The sequence below is a fragment of the Amblyraja radiata genome, chromosome 27, assembly GCF_010909765.2.
Source record: "Amblyraja radiata isolate CabotCenter1 chromosome 27, sAmbRad1.1.pri, whole genome shotgun sequence".
Lineage (NCBI taxonomy): Eukaryota > Metazoa > Chordata > Chondrichthyes > Rajiformes > Rajidae > Amblyraja > Amblyraja radiata.
The window spans coordinates 6,766,067-6,784,807 of NC_045982.1; the positions used below are offsets into that span (position 1 = coordinate 6,766,067).

The window sequence follows — 18,741 nt, forward strand, 5'->3', positions numbered from 1 at the left end:
TTAATTCACTCGATGTCATCTTATCCTTCCCCGTTATAAGAAATACACATATGTAAATGGGGTGGCACGGTGGCACAGTGGTAGAGTTGCTGCCTTACAGAGACTCAGATTCGATCCTGACTACGGGCGCTGTCCGTACAGAGTTTGTACATTCTCCCTGCGACCGAGTGGGTTTTCTCCGGATTCCTTCCAACACTCCAAAGACGTGCAGTTTTGTAGCTTAATTGGCTTTGGTAAAGATCGTAAGTGATCTTGAGTGACCCCCAGTGTGTAGGATAGTAATAGTGAAGATAGACACAAAATGCTGGAGTAACTCAGCGGGACAGGTGGCATCTCTGGATAGAAGGAGCGGGTGACGTCTCGGGTCGAGACCCTTCTTCAGTGTATGGCGTGATCTGCTTCCGCGCTGTCTCTCTAAACTCGAAACCTCAGCAATTAATATTCTTAAATCCCCCACCATAACAATTCCCCTTTAAGAAGGGTCAGAGAAGCTTCAAAGAATGGTTCGGGGTGAAGTATGTTAAAAATGCTCACTGCTCAGTTGACAATGCCCACTCTATGGCCAGATAAAACAGTGGCTGTCTGCCGTCGCATATCTAATTGGCCTGCTCAAAGAAGGAGCACAGATACAGATGGCGAGTTGTACTGTAACACCCCTTTGTACAGCCCAGAGCTCAAATAAAGGCCCTTGTGTCGTAGCATTTATTTGCTGGATGCAAATGATATGAAAATATTAGAACTGTAACCCAAGTGAAAACTAGCTTTGCGGCAACATCTGTGAACAGCACAAACCCATTCAAGAAAGGAGATTGATGGTCACCGTTACCCCACATTACTGCGGCTGAAAGCCAGAAGTCCCACATGATGAAGAGGAAAATGATTCACGGGAAACGTTCACTAGTTTCGTTGGCAGTGCATCAAGTTTGACAAAAAAAACCTCTTGGCTCTTGAAAGACCCTCCCTCCCTCCCTCCCCCCCCCCCCCCCCCTAACTACCCACAACTGTTGATTTTTTATTTTGGGTGGATTTGGGAGTGATGTACCCCCACGTTAGTTTTGAGCCAGTAACTAACGGGTAGACCCCAAGGGTTGGGGTGGCGCAGCGGTAGAGTTGCTGCCTCACAGCGCCAGAGACCCGTGTTCGATCCTGACTACGGGTGCTGGCTGTATGGAGTTTGCATGTTCTCCCTCAGGACCTGCGTGGGTTTTCTCCAGGTGCTCCGGTTTCCTCCTACACACTAAGGACACAGATGTTTAGGGTTAATTGGCTTCGGTAAAATTATAAATTTCCCCAGTCTGTAGGACAATGTTAGTGTGCAGGGATTGCTGGTCGGTGCGGACTCGGTGGTCCAAAGGGCCTGTTTCTGCACTGTATCTCTAAACTAAACAAACAAAACAAAAAAACGGAGTCATTTGGTGCATTTTTGCCGTGTGGTGGGATCGCAGAACAGCAGCAAAGTCTGAATAAACAGATTCTCTTTTTCTGTGTGTGTGAGCACTTATTGAGGTTTATGAGATGCAGAAGGACAAAATAAACTCTGCTGAGCAGAGAGGCAGCTCGGTGAAACGCTGGCCAGCACAGTGCCCCAGAGCTGGCATCGTGTAGACTGTCATTTGCACCAGATTTATGGCCTTCTCAGCACCCAGATCGCAGGCTGATCTAGTGTCTGGCACGTTAGTTCAAGGCTGTTGAACTAATGATGGATGCCTCACCGTCACTGCGGTTGGTGACAGAAAGCAGTGCAATAACTCCTGGGTACACAAAAATGCTGGAGAAACTCAGTGGGTGCAGCAGCATCTATGGAGCGAAGTACATGGCCTCACTTAGAGTCATGGAGTCTCACAGTGTGGAAACAGGCCCTTCAGCCCAACTTGCCCACTCTGGCCAACATGTCCTATCTACACTAGTCCCACCTGTTTGCATTTGGTCCGTATCCCTCTCAACCTGTGCCTTATCCATGTACCTGTCTTAAACGTTGCAATAGTACCTGCCTCAACTACCTACTCCGGCAGCTCATTCCGTACACCCCCCACCCTTTGTGTGAAAAAGTTACCCCTTAGATTTATAATAAATCTTCCCCCCCCCCCTCACCGTAAACCTATGTCCTCTGGTTCTCGATTCACCTACTCTCGGCAAGAGGCTCTGTGCGTTTACCCGATCTATTCCTCTCATGATCTAGTACACCCCTATAAGATACACAAAAATGCTGGAGAAACTCAGCGGGTGCAGCAGTATCTATGGAGTGAAGGAAATCGGCAACGTTTCGTCCCGAAACGTTGCCTATTTCCTTCGCTCCATAGATGCTGCTGCACCCGCTGAGTTTCTCCAGCATTTTTGTGTACCTTTGATTTTCCAGCATCTGCAGTTCCTTCTTAAACAATAACTCCTGGGTTTAGTGTGCTCACAACTTTCCCTTCAGCCTGCATGCAATCACCACGCTCTTCGAAGCCAGTCTGATATGTCTTCAGAAGAAGGCACAAAGTGTCGGTTTGCACTCGCTAGATTTTAGAAGATTGAGGGGGGGATCTTATAGAAACTTACAAAATTCTTAGGCGGTTGGACAGGCTAGATGCAGGAAGATTGTTCCCGATGTTGGGGAAGTCCAGAACAAGGGGGTCACAGTTTAAGGATAAGGGGGAAATCTTTTAGGACCGAGATGAGGAAAACATTTTTCACACAGAGAGTGGTGAATCTCTGGAATTCTCTGCCACAGAAGGTAGTTGAGGCCAGTTCATTGGCTATATTTAAGAGGGAGTTAGATGTGGCCCTTGTGGCTAAAGGGATCAGGGGGTATGGAGAGAAGGCAGGTACAGGATACTGAGTTGGATGATCAGCCATGATCATATTGAATGGCCGAAGGGCCAAATGGCCTACTCCTGCACCTATTTTCTATGTTTCTAAGTGCTGGAGTAACTCAGCGGCTCAGGCAGCATCTCTGGAGAACATGGATAGGTGACGTTTTGGGTGGGGATCCTTGTTCAGGCTGATTGTACCGAGGGGTGGGGTGGAGAAAAGAAATGAGCTGGAAGAGAGAAGGGGCCACTATCCAACCATCAAATAACCCTTTGTTAGCGTATTACTTGCCAGTGAAGGAATGGGTGACGTTTCGAGTCGAGACCCTTCTTCAGTCCGGAGTCTGAAAATGGGCCTTGGCTCGAAACGTCCCCCATTCCTTCTCTCCAGCGATGCTGCCAGTCCCGCTGAGTTACTACAGCATTTTGTGTCTATCTTCGAGTTGAATTTAGTTTAGAGATACAGTAAAGATACGAGCCCGCGCCTACTTGTGATCCCTGTATATTAACACTATCCTACACACACGAGGGACAGCTTACAATTATGCCAAAGCCAATTAACCTATACACCTGTATATCTTTGGAGTGTGGGAGGAAACTGGAGCACTGGAGAAAACCCACGCGATCAAAAACAGAACATACAAACTCCATACAGACAGTGCCCGTAGTCAGGATCGAACCGGGGTCTCTGGTGTTGTAAGGCAGCAACTCTACAGCTGTGCTACAGTGCCACCCCGTGTGCGTGTGTGTGGGGTTTGCGTTTGCAGTAGTTGAGATGGTGTTGGAAAGAGAGGCTGTGTTTGGGAGGGGGTAGGTGGTTGTGTTTGGGTCCTGTGTGATTAAGAGCACCATCCAAAAAGAGCATCATGCCACATTCTCCAAGAGGGCACTCACCAACAGTGAAAGCCAAGCAATGGAGGGGGAATTGATAGAAGAGAGCATGTCAGGACTTCAATAAAAAAAGGATTCTGGATCATCTCCATAGGTAAAATGGCATTAAATAAGACCAAGGAAATAATGTTTGCCATTTGGAACTGGGACTTCAAGTGCAACATTTTAAGGACTTTTGTTTTATTGCAGAGCTTCTCCATTCCTTTGATTCCTCCGTTCTTTTGAACCAACCCTCCAGTCCTCCTCCTCCTCCTCCTCCTCCTCTCCCTTCCGCCCCATCCTCACTGACTCCAAACTTGCTCAAACATTCCTGATTCTTTCGTTTAGATTATACAGCGCGGAAACAGGCCCTATCAGCCCACCGGGTCAGCGCCAACCAGCGATCCCCGCACATTAACACTATCCTATACCCACTAGGGACAATTTTTACATTTACCAAGCCAATTAACCTACAAACCTGTACGTCTTTGGAGTGTGGGAGGGAACTGAAGATCTCGGACAAAACACACGCAGGTCACGGGGAGAACGTGCAAACTCCGTACAGACAGCGCCCGTAGTCGGGATCGAACCCGGGTCTCTGGCGCTGCATTCGCTGTGAGGCAGCAACTACCGGTGTGCCACCGTTGACGAGGAAGCATTGACCTGAAATGCCAAACTCTTGTTTCCCTTTCCGCAGACGCTGCTGGGCGCGCTGAACCTCTCCAGCGCTCTCTGTTTTCATTTCAGATTTCCAGTGTTTGCATTTTTGTTTGATTTGATTTTTAAAGCAAGTGGAACTCTGCAGGGAGGAGGGGAGTCCTGCCGGAGGGTTTACTTTGGATGCTGCCCCGGAGTCGGCTGTGGGTTCTTGTTTGAATCTTTTAAACGGACTGAACAGCACGCTGTGGGCATCCTGTATTAACGTAACCAACACAAGACCGTTTTCAAAGCAGGTGTTACGCTGCTGTGAATTCCTTAATGTCCCCGGCTGTCTTAATTTCCACCTTTGGCAGTGGAACACTTGCGAAAGATCCCGACCTTTCAATGCGTCCCCTTGTTTGCAGCCCGATGCTTGTCGAACCCCCCCCCTCTCCATCACCTTGTCATTAGACCTTTTTTTAAAAATATAGTTTACCCTCGAAGTTTCATTAACTCCTGTGTTTTTGTATATTGTTTTTGTAGGTATAAGTCCAACGAAGATTATGTTTATGTGCGAGGGAGGGGAAGGGGAAAGTATGTGTGCGAGGAATGTGGAATTCGCTGCAAGAAACCAAGCATGCTGAAGAAACACATCCGCACACACACAGATCTTCGGCCATACGCCTGCAACTATTGTAACTTTGCCTTCAAAACCAAAGGTGAGAAAGCCTTTCCTCTTTCTACTGCCTCGAACTTACCCCCCTTTCTACCCCTCACCCCCCACCCCCCAACTCCCTCACTTCCTCGCCTGCCCAGGGCTCCAACAGTCAGGCTGGCCTACGTTGACCTGTACTGTGGACGTGGCTGAGCTGAGATACTCTGGTCCATGGTAGAGCACTGAGCCATGCTTGGTGAGCAGCTCTGGTCAATGCACTGACTGGGGCTGTCGTAGGGAAAGGATATTGCATTCCTCTCCCTGTCAGAATATCCCAAGGCACTTCCTACCCACATCTTCCAGAGATGCTGCCTGATCCGCTCAGTTACTCCAGCATTTTGAAGTCGGCGAAATATTTTCGAAACTTAGTTTAGTTTAGAGATACAGCGTGGAAACAGGCCCTTCGGCCCACCAGGTCCATGCCGACCAGCGGTCCCCGTTCACTGTCCAACACACTAGGGACAATTAACAATCTTTACCGTAAACAAACAACTAAACTAAAAAACCTGTGCTGCTTTGGAGTGTGGGAGGAAACCGGAGCACCCGGGGAAAAACCCATGCAGGTGACGGGGAGAACGTACAAACTCCGTACAGATAGCATCCGTAGTCTGGATTGAACCTGGGTCCCTGGTGCTGTAAGGCAGTGACTCCACCACTGCGCCACCGTACCACACTTGCGGGCACCCTGTTTCTTGCAGGAAAGGAGGCGGGCAATTTACGCGCTGCAAGTTCCTTCTGGCTGCAGTGTGATAACGGGCAAATAATAGTGTTTTAGAAATGTTAGTTAAAGTGTAGGTAAAGCGTGGAAATGAGTGACGTTTTTTTAATGACCGTCTGGTGAAGGAGTCACAGCTTCAGTTTGTGACGTTAGCTGAAGGATGACACCTCTTGGCAGGATGGCACTGGTGTTTTATGCAGGGTCTTTCCATCTAGATCTGCGCTCAGATCCATAGAATGGGATGTGAACCAGGAGTCTTCTCATCTTCCGATTAATGTGAGATAGAGGCGCAGCTGGGGGAGCTGCTGCCTCCCCCAGGTTTCATCCTGACCTCGGGCACTGACTGTGTGGAGTTTGCACATTGTCGCTGTGACCGCATGCGTTTTCTCCGGGCGCTCCGGTTTTCCTCCCACATCCCAAAGACGTGCGGGTTTGTAGGTTAGCTGGCTTCTCCAAGTTGCCCATTGTGTGCGGGGAGTGGACGGGAAAGTGGGATAACACGGATCTATGGGAACGGATGATCAATGGTCGGCATGGTCCCGGTGGCCGAAGGGCCTGCTCCCATGCTATATCTCTAACAATAAAACTATCAAGTAAAACTAAAACTATCAAACAAATTGGTTAATTGGACTGAACATTGCCTCGAGTGTGTAGGGAGCAGATGAGCAGGTGGAATAACATAGAAACACAGAAATATTGAAACATAGAAACATGAATGCAGGAGTGGGCCATTCGGCCCCTCGAGCCAGCACCGCCATTCAATATGATCATGGCTGATCATCTAAAATCAGTACCCCGTTCCTGCTTTTTCCCCAAGTCCCTTGATTCCTTCAGCCTTAAGAGCTAAATCTAACTATCCAGTTAGATTTGAAATTGAAAACATCCAGTGAATTGGCCTCCACTGCCTTCTATGGCAGAGAATTCCACAGATTCACAACTCTCTGGGTGAAGAGGTTTTTCCTCATCTCAGTCCTAAATGGCCTACCCCTTATTCTTATGGATGATGGTGACTCATCTAACATGGTAGATTGAATGGCCCAACGATACTGAGAACAGGGAGAGGAGAAAACCCAGAGATCCCATTTGTTTTACCCTGATGTGTCACTAAAATAGGTGCAAACAACTTACTCAGAAGCTAGTTAGACACATTGTGTTTTGCCTCCTGTGTCTTGCGATAACATTTTTTAAGCTATGGGGTGGCAACATCAGAAAGTCATTAGATACATGGTGTTTTGGAGAACACTGAATGAAGCCGATTAATTTGCACACAGCAAATTATGGTGAACACTTGCTTAGTGGTGATCAGATAATCCTTTCTAATCATTTTGCCAGGCAGGTAAACATAGGCCATAGTCCCTGTAGAAACGTCTCTGTTCTTTCAGAAAATGGTTCCGTGACCTGTTAGAGCAGATTGGACCTCGTATTAAGTCCTCAATCCAAGGTAGTAACTCCGAAAGACCTGCCCTTGCACAGCGTTCCTTAGGTTCGTTCGCATGGACCTTGTGGTGGGTCTCAGAAGTGGGATTTGAACTCATCACCCTCTGACCTGGAGGCAGGAGTGCTAGCCACTGGACCACAGCTTGTATACAGCATCTTCTCCCTGCTAAAGCACCTTGCCTGCTTCAGGGTTTGATCCCACAGTCCATGGCAGGTGAACAGAGCCAAGACCCGGCCTAGCCACAATGTCATCAAATGACAGTACAAGCTCGAGGGGCTGAATGGCCTGTTCTGTTCCTGTGTTTCCATTAGATTATAACTGCACCCTCCCACATTGTGAGCAGGACAGCTTGCCTTTGAGGTTTGAGTTCCTGAACAAGCACATGGGTAATTATATGTTCCGTTAAGCAATAAATTGAAAATCTTGGAATATATTTTGGAAAGTAAATATTGAGTTTCTAGTTGATAGTCCTTTTTGGAATACTTGGCAGGCTGGAAGCGAGACCCAAACAGATGTTTCAGGGAATTTTGTCTTTAACCTGAAGGAGCTTCCTGTTCGAACACAAGGTATTTTGTACTGTTTTTGTTAACTGAGAGGCCCACCTGCCCTTTCTAGAGCAATAATTTTCTTTGGCTGTTCTGTCCAACTTGCGGGTGGTAAATGCAGAACTACCAGTCCCCGTCTATCTGTGCATTCCCAGGAATAAGTGCAAGTCCTTAATGCTGTGTGACTGCATGACTGCAACTTCGCATTGTGGCCGCTGCAGGATTGCATACCCCCCGCCATCGCCAACGATGCAATGTTGCCCTTCCTTCCTTCCCCGGCCCACGTTTGTCACCATGGAGGTGCCGGGGATCGAACCTGCAGTTGCTTGGCACGAGACCTGGTCTCAATGCAGACTAAGAGCAAAGAAAGAAAAGTGGCGCAGCGGTAGAGTTGCTGCCCTACAGCCCCAGAGACCTGGGTTTGATCCTAATTACAGGTGCTGTCTGTACGGTGTTTGTACATTCTCCTTTTCACCTGCGTGCGTTTTCCCCGGGTGCTCTGGTTTTCTCCCATACTCCAAGGACGTGCAGGTTTGTAGGTTAATGGCTTTGGTGAAGATTGTAAATTGTCCCTAGTGTGCAGGATAGCGCTATAGTGTATGGGGATCGCTGATCAATGCAGATTCGTTGGGCCGAAGGGCCTGTTTCCACACTGTATCTCTAAACTAAACTAATTGGAGATGTGTAGGAATGAACTGCAGATGCTGGTTTGAACCGAAGATAGACACAAAAAGCTGGAGCAACTCAGCAGGACAGGCAGACAGCATCTCTGGAGAAAAGGAATAGGTGACATTTCGGGTCAAGACCCTTCTTCAGACTAATTGGACATGCCTCTTAAAGTGCGAACATCGATGCAAAGATTTGCATAGCCATTTTCTGTGCCGTATCATTAATCACACTGCTCAGTACCGGGGGCAGTGCAAGGAAACTCTTGTCCGTTTGGAACTGAAAAGCAAGGCTCACCCTCGACAATCTGAGTACATTTGGTGACTTACTCACCCACCGGTTGAACCTAATCAGCTTTCCCCAGTCAAAGATCTGTAAAGTAGGTGTAGTGTTCATTAGTTACTTCATTGTGACATCTACCTCAATACAGTGAAATGCCCTGTTTTGCATATAATCCAGTAAAATCAAACAATACATAAACACATCATTCATCAGGAAAACAGTGCAACGATTGTGGGTTTTTTTTTTTAAAAGTAAACTTCATCTGAGACAGTACACTAGGAGTCACCATGTTTATGGTATTTCAGGTATCAAGTTCTTAAAAATATTTAGACTCTAGAGATACAGCACGGAAACAGGCCCTTCGACCCACCGAGCCCACACTGACCAACGATCGATCACCTCATACACTAACCTACACACACTAGGGATAATTTTCCCAACTTACTCAAGCCACTTAACCTACAAACCTCTAAGTCGTTGGAGTGTGGAACGCCCGGAAAAAACCCCCACTCGTTCATGGGGAGAACGTACAAACTCCATACAGACAAGCAGCATTAGTCACGATCCGGGTCTCTGGCGCTGCGCGGCAGCAACTCTGCCATTGTGTACTCATTCTTATCTTGGCCTTAAAGGCCTGTTGTCTTGGCCCGCCGAAAAGGATTGTGGCTTTTGGTATCAGTAAGGGTGGCACAGTGTCACAACAGTACAGTTGCTGCCTCACAGTGCCAGAGACCTGGCATAGTTCCTGACTACGGGTGCTGTCTGTACGGAGTTTGCACGTTCTCCCTGTTTCCTCCAGGTGCTCGGGTTTCCTCCCACATCCCAAAGACGTGCAGGTTTGTAGGTTAATTGGTCTCTGTAAATTGCCCCTGGGGTGTAGAGAGTGGGCACAAAACTGGGATAACATAGAACTAATGTATAGGTGATCGATAGCAGCACGGACTCGGTGGGCTGAAGGGCCTGTTTCCATATATATCTAAACCAAACTAAACTTTGCTATAAGGTGTACGATTTCAATCTTTGCCTCTTCTCTGAAATAACTCTACCTAGTAAATTCTACCAAGTACACTTCCATATTCTTGCAAAGAGTTGGACAGGCACAATGAACGGAATCACCATTTCCCGTGCTGTAGCTTGCTGTCTACAACTCAATAATCTGAAGACAGTGCCTGATCATGGTTGAGACAATACGAATAGTGAAAGGCCTGGATAGAGTGGATGTGGACAGGATGTTTCCACTAGTGGGAATGTCTAGGACCAGAGGTCATAGCCTCTGAAATAAAGGATGTTCTTTCAGGACGAATTTCTATAGTCAGAGGATGGTGAATCTGTGGAATTCATTGCCGAATTCCAGAAGGCTTTAGAGGCCAAGTCAATGGATATTTTCAAGGCAAAGATAGATAGATTCTTGATTAGTACGGGTGTCAGGGGTTATGGGGAGAAGGCAGGAGAATGGGGTTTGGAGGGAATGATCACTCAGCCTTGGTTGAATTGCAGTAGAATTTTAATTTTACTGCAGTTGCAGTTGTTTTGATAAGATGATGAGAGAGGGGAAAGTCCACACATACAAATTACTTTCAGTCTATTCACACAGGGGAGGATCAGCGCAGGGCCTGACTTCTGTATTGCTACGCTTTACCTGGTTGCCAAGAATGTAGATATTTTACAAATCTCCTTTCCACATCTCCTGAGTCAGTAGGTCTTCTTTCTGCAGGATCTGAGGCCAAGGCATGGACGAGCTACATTTGGCAGTGATCCCCGCCTCTCGGTGATGGCAAATGCACGTATAAAACAAGTAATGAGGTGCTAGAGGAACTCCAGTCACCCGCTTACTGCCAATGCTGCTAGTCTAAATATAAAAACAGGGGAACCCAGTAAAAGAGAGGAAATACTGCACTGAGCATTGCACTAACACAGTTAGCACTTGTTATGTAAAAGATATTTAAGATGGATGTATGTGCATCCCGCGCCTGGCCCCTTTTACATGGGCAAGAGGGTTGAAAATATTCGTCACATCTCACAACTGTGTTCTCATGTGATTCTAACTCCCACGTCTGAGCACGCATGTTTACGTAGGTGTTTATCAGCCCGTCTGTGCATACACGTGTAAACGTAATGGGCGGCACAGTGGCGCAGCGGTAGAGTTGCTGCCTCACAGCGCCAGAGACCCGGGTTCGATCCTGACTACGGATGCTGTCTGTATGCAGTTTGTACATTCTCCCTGTGACAGGGTCGGTTTTTCACTGGGTGCTCGGTTTCCTCCCACACTACATAAAAAGTACAGGTTTGTTGGTTAATTGGCTTCTGTAAATAGTAACTTGTCCCCAGTGTGTAGGATAGTGCTAGTGTATAGGGTGGTTGGTGCGGACTCGGTGGGCCGAATGGCCTGTTTCCGTGCTGTATCTTTATAGTCTCAAGTATGTGCAGGTATGTGAGTTTTGATTTAAATCTTTTTATTTGTATTTCACAGCAATTTGCATACATACAATGATAACAGACAGTGACAGTCAAGGCATAATTGTGCAACAGTATGTAGGCGACCCTCAAAGCCCTTACCCTTACCCACCTTCAACCCACCCGAATCAGGTCGGAACCAAACGGGGACAAACAACACTCACATACATACACATCCACACAAATATGGTAAGATAAACAAAACAAAAAGTACTAAAAAAAAAAAAAAGAAAAAAAAAAAGGGGGTCACTAATAACAGTAAATAAGTAAGTAATTAAATAAATAAGTGTGGGGAGGGGGGGGGGAGTTAAGGGGAGAGCAGCTGCAGTAGAGCAGAACAATGGTGGAGAGCACTCAGTCCTCTTCCGAGTCCGGGGACAAGTTGAGAGAGTTAACAAGTTCCAAGAAAGGGTTCCATGTATCTAGGAATGTCTTGGTAGAGCCTTTGAGAGAGAACCTAAGTTTTTCAAGCTTTAAATTGTAAAGCACCTCCTTAATCCAGCGGGCGTGTGTCGGGGGACAGGTGAGCCTCCAGTTAAGCAAGATCAGTCTCCGGGCTAACAAGGTTGTAAAAGCTAGAGCACGTTTCACCGCAACAGAGAGGTTGGTGTTGGGAGGGGTACCGAAAATGGCTGACAGTGGGTTTGGAGGAATAGTCTGGCCGTAGGCTCTGCTTATCAAGTCAAAAGCACTCCTCCAAAAGGCTGCTAGCTTGGGGCAAGACCAAAACATATGGCTATGGTTGGCAGGAGATTGATTACATCTGTTGCAGGTGTCCCTAACAGCGGGGTAAATTCTAGATAATCTTGCATTTGTGTAGTGGACTTTGTGAAGGACTTTGCATTGGATTAGGCCATGACGGGCACATATGGAGGAATAATGGGTCAAGTCCAAGGCAGAGTCCCATTGCTGGTCTGTTAGTTTCGTATTCAGCTCGCCCTCCCACGCAGCTTTTAATGAGGTATGAGGTTTCAATATAACCGACCCTAACAAGTTATACAAAACAGAGATGCATTTCTTCCGGTTGGGATCTAGAGCTAAGATGGTATCGGTCAGGGTTTCAGGGGGGCGATTTGGGAAATGGGGGAATGTCTTCTTCACAAAATCCCTAATCTGGAAAAAACGAAAAAGGTGGGAGTTTGGGAGGCTATAGTTGTACGAGAGCTCCGCAAAAGACGAAAAGATGCCATCCTTGTATAGGTTTTTGATACTACTGATACCGTTGCTATGCCAGGTATGTGAGTTTTGAGGGCATATCTATGGATGCATTTCACATGAGTGGATTCTGTGTGCACACTGTTTTGCATGTACACATGGTACACATGGTATGTGTTCACATTTTGTATACGTTTTGTTTGTATGGAGACATGTTTTGAGTACATGTGTGGGTACGGATTGTACAATATTTGCATGTATACATGCATGCATGGGCATGATCATGTATGTATATACATCTTTGTGCTTCTGTGCATTTATGCATGCTTGTGGATTAGCTTGTGACTTATGTTCACACATTGATTGATTGAAAGATACAGCATGGAAACAAGCCCTTTGGCCCACCGAGTCCACACCAACCATCAGTCACCCGTTCACACTAGCTTTATGCCATCCCACATTCTCATCCACTCCCTTCAAACTAGGGACACTTTACAGGGGCCAATTCATCTAGAAACTCGCACATCTTTGGGATGTGGGAGGAAAACGGAACACCGGGAGGAAACCCATGTGGTTGCAGGGAGAACGTGCAAACTCCATACATGCTTTGTGTGTGTGTGTGTGTGTCTGTGTGTGTCTGTGTGTGTGTGTACGCTCATTTGAGTGCGTGTACGTGTGTTCACACGGGTGCATCTCTGAGTGTGTGTATATTCAGTAAGTTCCAGTCAGGATCTGTTGTCCTCCCCCACCACCTTTCCCCACCCACCAGTCAAAAGAAGTTGGACAAATGTAATTGTTTTCTCTGGAATGCCAGAGAAGATCTGATAGAAGTTAATAAAACATTTCGGGGGGGGGGGGGGTGAGTTAAGTCAAGAGTGTTTTATTGTCATATGTCCCAGATGGAACAATGACATTCTTACTTGCTGCAGCACAACAGAGTATGTAAACATAGTACACTGTAAACAATATGATAAATGAGAGAGAGCAAAAAAAGTTCAGTGTGTATATACTCGCAAGTACACACACACACACACACGCACACACACACGCACACACACGCGCGCGCGTGCACGCACGCACACACACACACACACACTCAAAATAAATGAGGGGATAGATAGGGTAGACAGTCAAAACCTTTTTTTCCCGAGGGTGGAGATGTCAGTGACTAGAGGGCATGGCTTTAAGCTAAGAGGGACAAAGAATAAAGGGACATATGTGGGATAAGGTTTTTACACAGACGGTGTGTGTCTGGATCACACTGCTAGCGTGGTGAGGGAGGCAGATATGATTTTAAGAGGCTTTTCGATAGGCATTTCGATATGCAGGGATTGGAGGGATATGGATCATGTGCAGGCAGATGAGATTAGTTTATCTTGGCATCATGTCCGGCACAGACGGTATGGGTCGAAGGACTGTTCCTGTGCTATACCCTTCCATGTGACTGTTATAGTGTTATCACACGGTTTTAAATGGTGTCCCTGTGCTGTGTTTGCCCCTCACGCATTCTCACTGAAGATAGATAAGATGGCCATTATTTTAATATTATTCACGGAGACTTACTGTGTCCAAATTGGCTGCTGTCTTTCCCGAACCACACACAGTGACGGCACTTTGCAAATATTCTTTTGGCTGTAAAAGAAAGTGGGAGGCCATTAGGGTTTTAAAAAACACCGGATTAATGTGCGACTGTCTTTCACCTTTGCTGCCCAGTAATGGGACTATCTTTGGAAAGAATGGGAATCGATCCTGGAGCCACATGGCTGAATGGATCAACGCCACCCTTCGCCTGGTGCGTTTGTTTACCCCTGCCCTCCCTTGTGCCAGTGCAGTGGGTGGACTTAGACTTAGAGTCATGGAGTCTTACAGCGTGGAAACAGGCCCTTCAGCCCAACTTGCCCACTCTGGCCAACATGTCCTATCTACACTAGTCCCACCTGTCTGCATTTGGTCCGTATCCCCTCTCAACCTGTGCCTTATCCATGTACCTGTCTTAAACGTTGCAATAGTACCTGCCTCAACTACCTACTCCGGCAGCTCATTCCGTACACCCCCCACCCTTTGTGTGAAAAAGTTACCCGTTAGATTTATAATAAATCTTCCCCCCCCCCCCCCCCCTCATCGTAAACCTATGTCCTCTGGTTCTCGATTCACCTATGTGCGTTTACCCGATCTATTCCTCTCATGATCTAGTACACCTCTAGAAGATACACAAAAATGCTGGAGAAACTCAGCGGGTGCAGCAGCATCTATGGAGCGAAGGAAATAGGCAACGTTTCGTCCCGAAACGTTGCCTATTTCCTTCGCTCCATAGATGCTGCTGCACCCGCTGAGTTTCTCCAGCATTTTTGTGTACCTTTGATTTTCCAGCATCTTCAGTTCCTTCTTAAACACCTCTATAAGATCACCCCTCATCATCCTGTGCTCCAAGGAATAGGGTCCCTAGCCTGCTCAACCTCTCCCAATAGCTCTGGCCCTCGAGTCCTGGCAACATCCTCATAAATCTTCCTTGCACCCTTTCCAGCTTGACTTGTTGCAGAAGGGTAGGCGAGTACCCAAATGAGTTCGCAGGGTGACAAGTTCTCATCCCTGAAACCCCAGCAGTCATTAAATGACGGCCGCACAATAATTAAACGGGGAAATAGAAGATGTTCGCAATTCAGTCATCAGATGACAGCATTACAGTTGCTGTGTGATAGATCGGCAGTGGAGAGGCACGTCCAGCTTAGTGTCGCTGTGTTCATTTATGAACTAGTGGGAGTACATTGCCCAAGGAGTCGGATCAGCTTCATTGGGACGTTGATTGAGTAGAGAATGGGCAACTTCAGCCAAGCAGTAGCTGAGTGGGGCAAGGCGTGATTTATTGCAACAACGCAGCTGGACTGATCACTGTTTGTGTTCTTTAGGGAATTTGACGAAGCACATGAAGTCAAAGGCTCACAGTAAAAAGTGCCAGGAGATGGGAGTGACTGTTGCTTTAATGGAAGACCTGGAATCTGAAGAAGGTACATCGGGCTCATTGCGTCATCTAACCCCAGCAAGAATCGTTTTAGTTTAGTTTAGAGACACGGCACGGAAACAGGCCCTTTGGCCCACCGAGTCCACTCCGACCATCGATCCCTGCTCATAGCATTAAGACAGTCCATAGTATAGGACAGTCCCTATGATGCACAGGAGGCTGACATGATAGTGATGTTTAAGAGGCTTTTAGATAGGCACATGCAGGGAATGGAATGGAATGGTATGGAGCAGACAGATGAGATTAGTTTAAGGTACACAAAATTGCTGGGGAAACTCAGCGGGTGCAGCAGCATCTATGGAGCGAAGGAAATAGGCGACGTTTCGGGCCGAAACCCTTCTTCAGATTAGTTTATGTTGGCATCATGTTCGACCCAGAATGGCCTGTTCCTGTGCTGTGCTTTTCTAAGTGACTGATATAGTGTTATCACACAGTTGTAGATAGTGCCCTGTGCTGTGTTTGCCCCTCATTCTCACTGAAGATAGATAAGATGGCCATTCTTTTATTATTATTACATTTGCTGGGTCCAAACAGTCTTTCCCGAATCACAACTGTGACTGCACTTCACACGCCGATCAGCGGTCCCCGCACATAGCACTAGGACAGACCCTCGTATAGTCCCTGGTGCTCTCCCACACACTCAAAGGTCAATTTACAATTATACCAAGCCAATTGACCTACAAAAGATGTTGGGAAAAATCTTCAAAGCAAGAAGCAATACCTGGAAGATGCACAGAACATGGAATAATAGGTTCAGGCCCTTCAGCCCACAATGCCTGTGCATGACAATCTACCTTTGTATATTACATTGTAAAACATTGCAGGGAAAATCACAGGAGTATTATCAGACACTATTTGACCCACTTATGGAGATACTAGATAAGGAAGCAGAACTGTTTAAGGTCTACATTAAAGAGAAAGGGAGATGCAGTTAGATTTATTACTTTCAGCCATTTAGCTAAATAGTGCTAAATATTTTAGTTTAGTTTAGAGAAACAGCATGGGAACAAGCCCTTCGGCCCACTGAGTCCACCCTGACCACCACTCACTCGTAACACGAGTTCTGTGTTATTCCCACTTTAGCATTCTACACACAAGCGGCAATTTCCCAAAGCCAATCAACCTACAAACCCGCACGTCTCTTTGGAATGTGGGAGGAAACCGGAGCACCCGGAGAAAACCCAAGCGATCACAGGGAGAACATACAAACTACGCACAGACAGCATCTGTAGTCAGGATCGAACCTGGGCCTCTGGCGCTGTGAGGCAGCAGCTCTATTGTTGTGCCACTGGAATTAGCTAAATATAAAGGTTTAGAGAGATATGGGCCAAACGTGGACTGGTGGGACTAGTATAGATGGGGCATCTTGGTCGGCATGGGCAAGTTGGGCCGAAAGGCCTTGTTTCCTTGCTGTATGACTATGACTCTATTACCCAATAGCAAATAAGAATAGAAAACCATGTGATACTAACTTAAAGATGCCATCTGATACCGTACTTCATTAGTACCGGTGTCAGGGGTTATGGGGAGAAGGCAGGAGAACGGGGTTAGTAGGGAGATATAGATTAGACATGATTGAATGGCGGAGTAGACTTGATGGGCCGAATGGCCTAATCCTGCTCCTATCACTTGTAACCTTATGATCTGAATGCAGGCCTTTTTTTTTTAGTTGAATCTGGAATATCTAAGCATTTTATTTGGCAGAAATGGTTAACAATTTCCCTGTGTACATGGTGGATAGTTCACATGCATGAAAAACTGTCTGAGATAACAATCCTTGCTTGCCCCTATCATAAGCAATTTGGCAAAACTGCGATTATTGTCCATTTGCTCCCCATGAAATAAGCTCCCCGAATGATTGTTACCGTTCTATCATGTGAAGCATCACCTGAGTGAGTTTGCACTTGCAGAGTATCAGATGCAATACGTGTTTAATTCTGTCCCAGAAATTAACCTCCGCGCCAGACATTTTCCAAGTGCTTTTGAACAGAAGCAGGTGTTGATTGATGAGATAACACATCCTGTCATGGCTGGGGATTGCAGTGAAAAAAACAAATGGAGAATTGACTTTCACTTGCAATCTTTAGATAGTTATTTATTTTAGATTTCTGGTGTAGTTTTAATCCCTCAGTGTCAGCATAGAGACAAAGAATTAACATTAGGGCGGCACGATAGCACAACGGTAGAGTTACCGCTTACATCGCCAGAGACCCGGCTTTGATCATGACCATGGGTACTGTCTGTATGAAGTTTGCACATTCTCTCCATGACTCGCATGGGTTTTCCCCGGGTGCTCCGGTTTCCTCCCACACTCCAAAGATGTACAGGTTTATTGGTTAATTGGTTTCAGAAAAAGTTATAAAATTGTCCCTAGTGTGTAGGATAGTGTAAGTGTGCGGGGATCGCTGGTCAGCGCGGACACGGTGGGCCGAACAGCCTGCTTCTGCGCTATATTTCTAAACTAAACGAAACAAAACATTTCAAAGATGCATTTGCCATATCTTAAATCTTAATTTTGGATTAAAATGAGGTTGCTGCTTTATTTAGCTGAAGAAACATAATGATACTTCTGAGGTGCACAGTCAGAAAGTAGAATTTCCAGTTATGCCCTTGAGGATATTGGATTTCTCTGGAAGAATAAATGTGGGAAAATCACACTCGCTCCATCAGAAAGCACACCACCCCATGATCACGACAAGCAGGCAAGGAACTGGTCTTGTTATTGACAACACTGCGAGAGTCTAGGCCTAGAGGACATACAGTAGCCTCAGAATTAAAAGACGTTCCTTTAGGAAGGAGATGAGGAGGAATTTCTTTAGTCAGAGGGTGGTGCATCTGTGGAATTCTTTGCCACAGAAGGCTGTGCAAGTCAATTGATATTTTTAAGGCAGAGATAGATATATTCTTGATTAGTGCGGGTGTCAGGAGTTGTGGAGAAGGCAGGAGAATGGGTTTAGGAGAGAGACCCATGATAACTGTGAACAGAAACTATAATGGTGATCCCTGAAAATAGCAGCTTAGTTTCTCCTGAGAAACACGAGTGGGATATGGTTGTGTGATAGAAAGTATGTGTGCAAAATCAAACCAAGAACAGTACAGTTTTCAGGTAGAATTAGCAGCAGTCAGTTCCATTCTAACTCGGGCGAAGCAGTCAAAAAACCGAAATCAAAATGTTTGCTTCTGAGGATGAGTTGCTTCTGAAGAAGAACCTAGTTCTGTAAAGAACACTGTGTTCTTATAAAGAATTCAGTGTTGTCCCTGCGGACCTAGTCCCTTCTGTAATCAGATGTGTTGTGAAGGGAAGCTCAGAAGTGTCATCATTAAGGAAATGCTTGAAGTGATATTTGTAATCAGATTGCTGGCTCATTTAAAGGCACAAAGTTGTGCATGTGGGTTCCGAAACATCTTGAAGGAACAGAGAGACATAGATAAGTCGTCTTGTTGAGTC

The 18,741-nt window shown here is 46.3% G+C and overlaps 1 protein-coding gene across 3 annotated transcripts in view; it reads left to right on the forward strand.

The window, feature by feature from the left end:
- Positions 1-18,741, forward strand: part of hivep3 (HIVEP zinc finger 3) — a 270,815-nt gene that overhangs the window by 242,900 nt on the left and 9,174 nt on the right. For 2 of the 3 annotated variants that reach the window (XM_033045001.1, XM_033045003.1), the window contains 2 exons: positions 4,845-5,020; positions 15,181-15,279. In XM_033045001.1, the coding sequence (XP_032900892.1) occupies positions 4,845-5,020; positions 15,181-15,279 (275 nt within the window). The remainder of the gene's footprint in view (positions 1-4,844; positions 5,021-15,180; positions 15,280-18,741) is intronic. The other variant, XM_033045004.1, reaches the window with a different exon arrangement.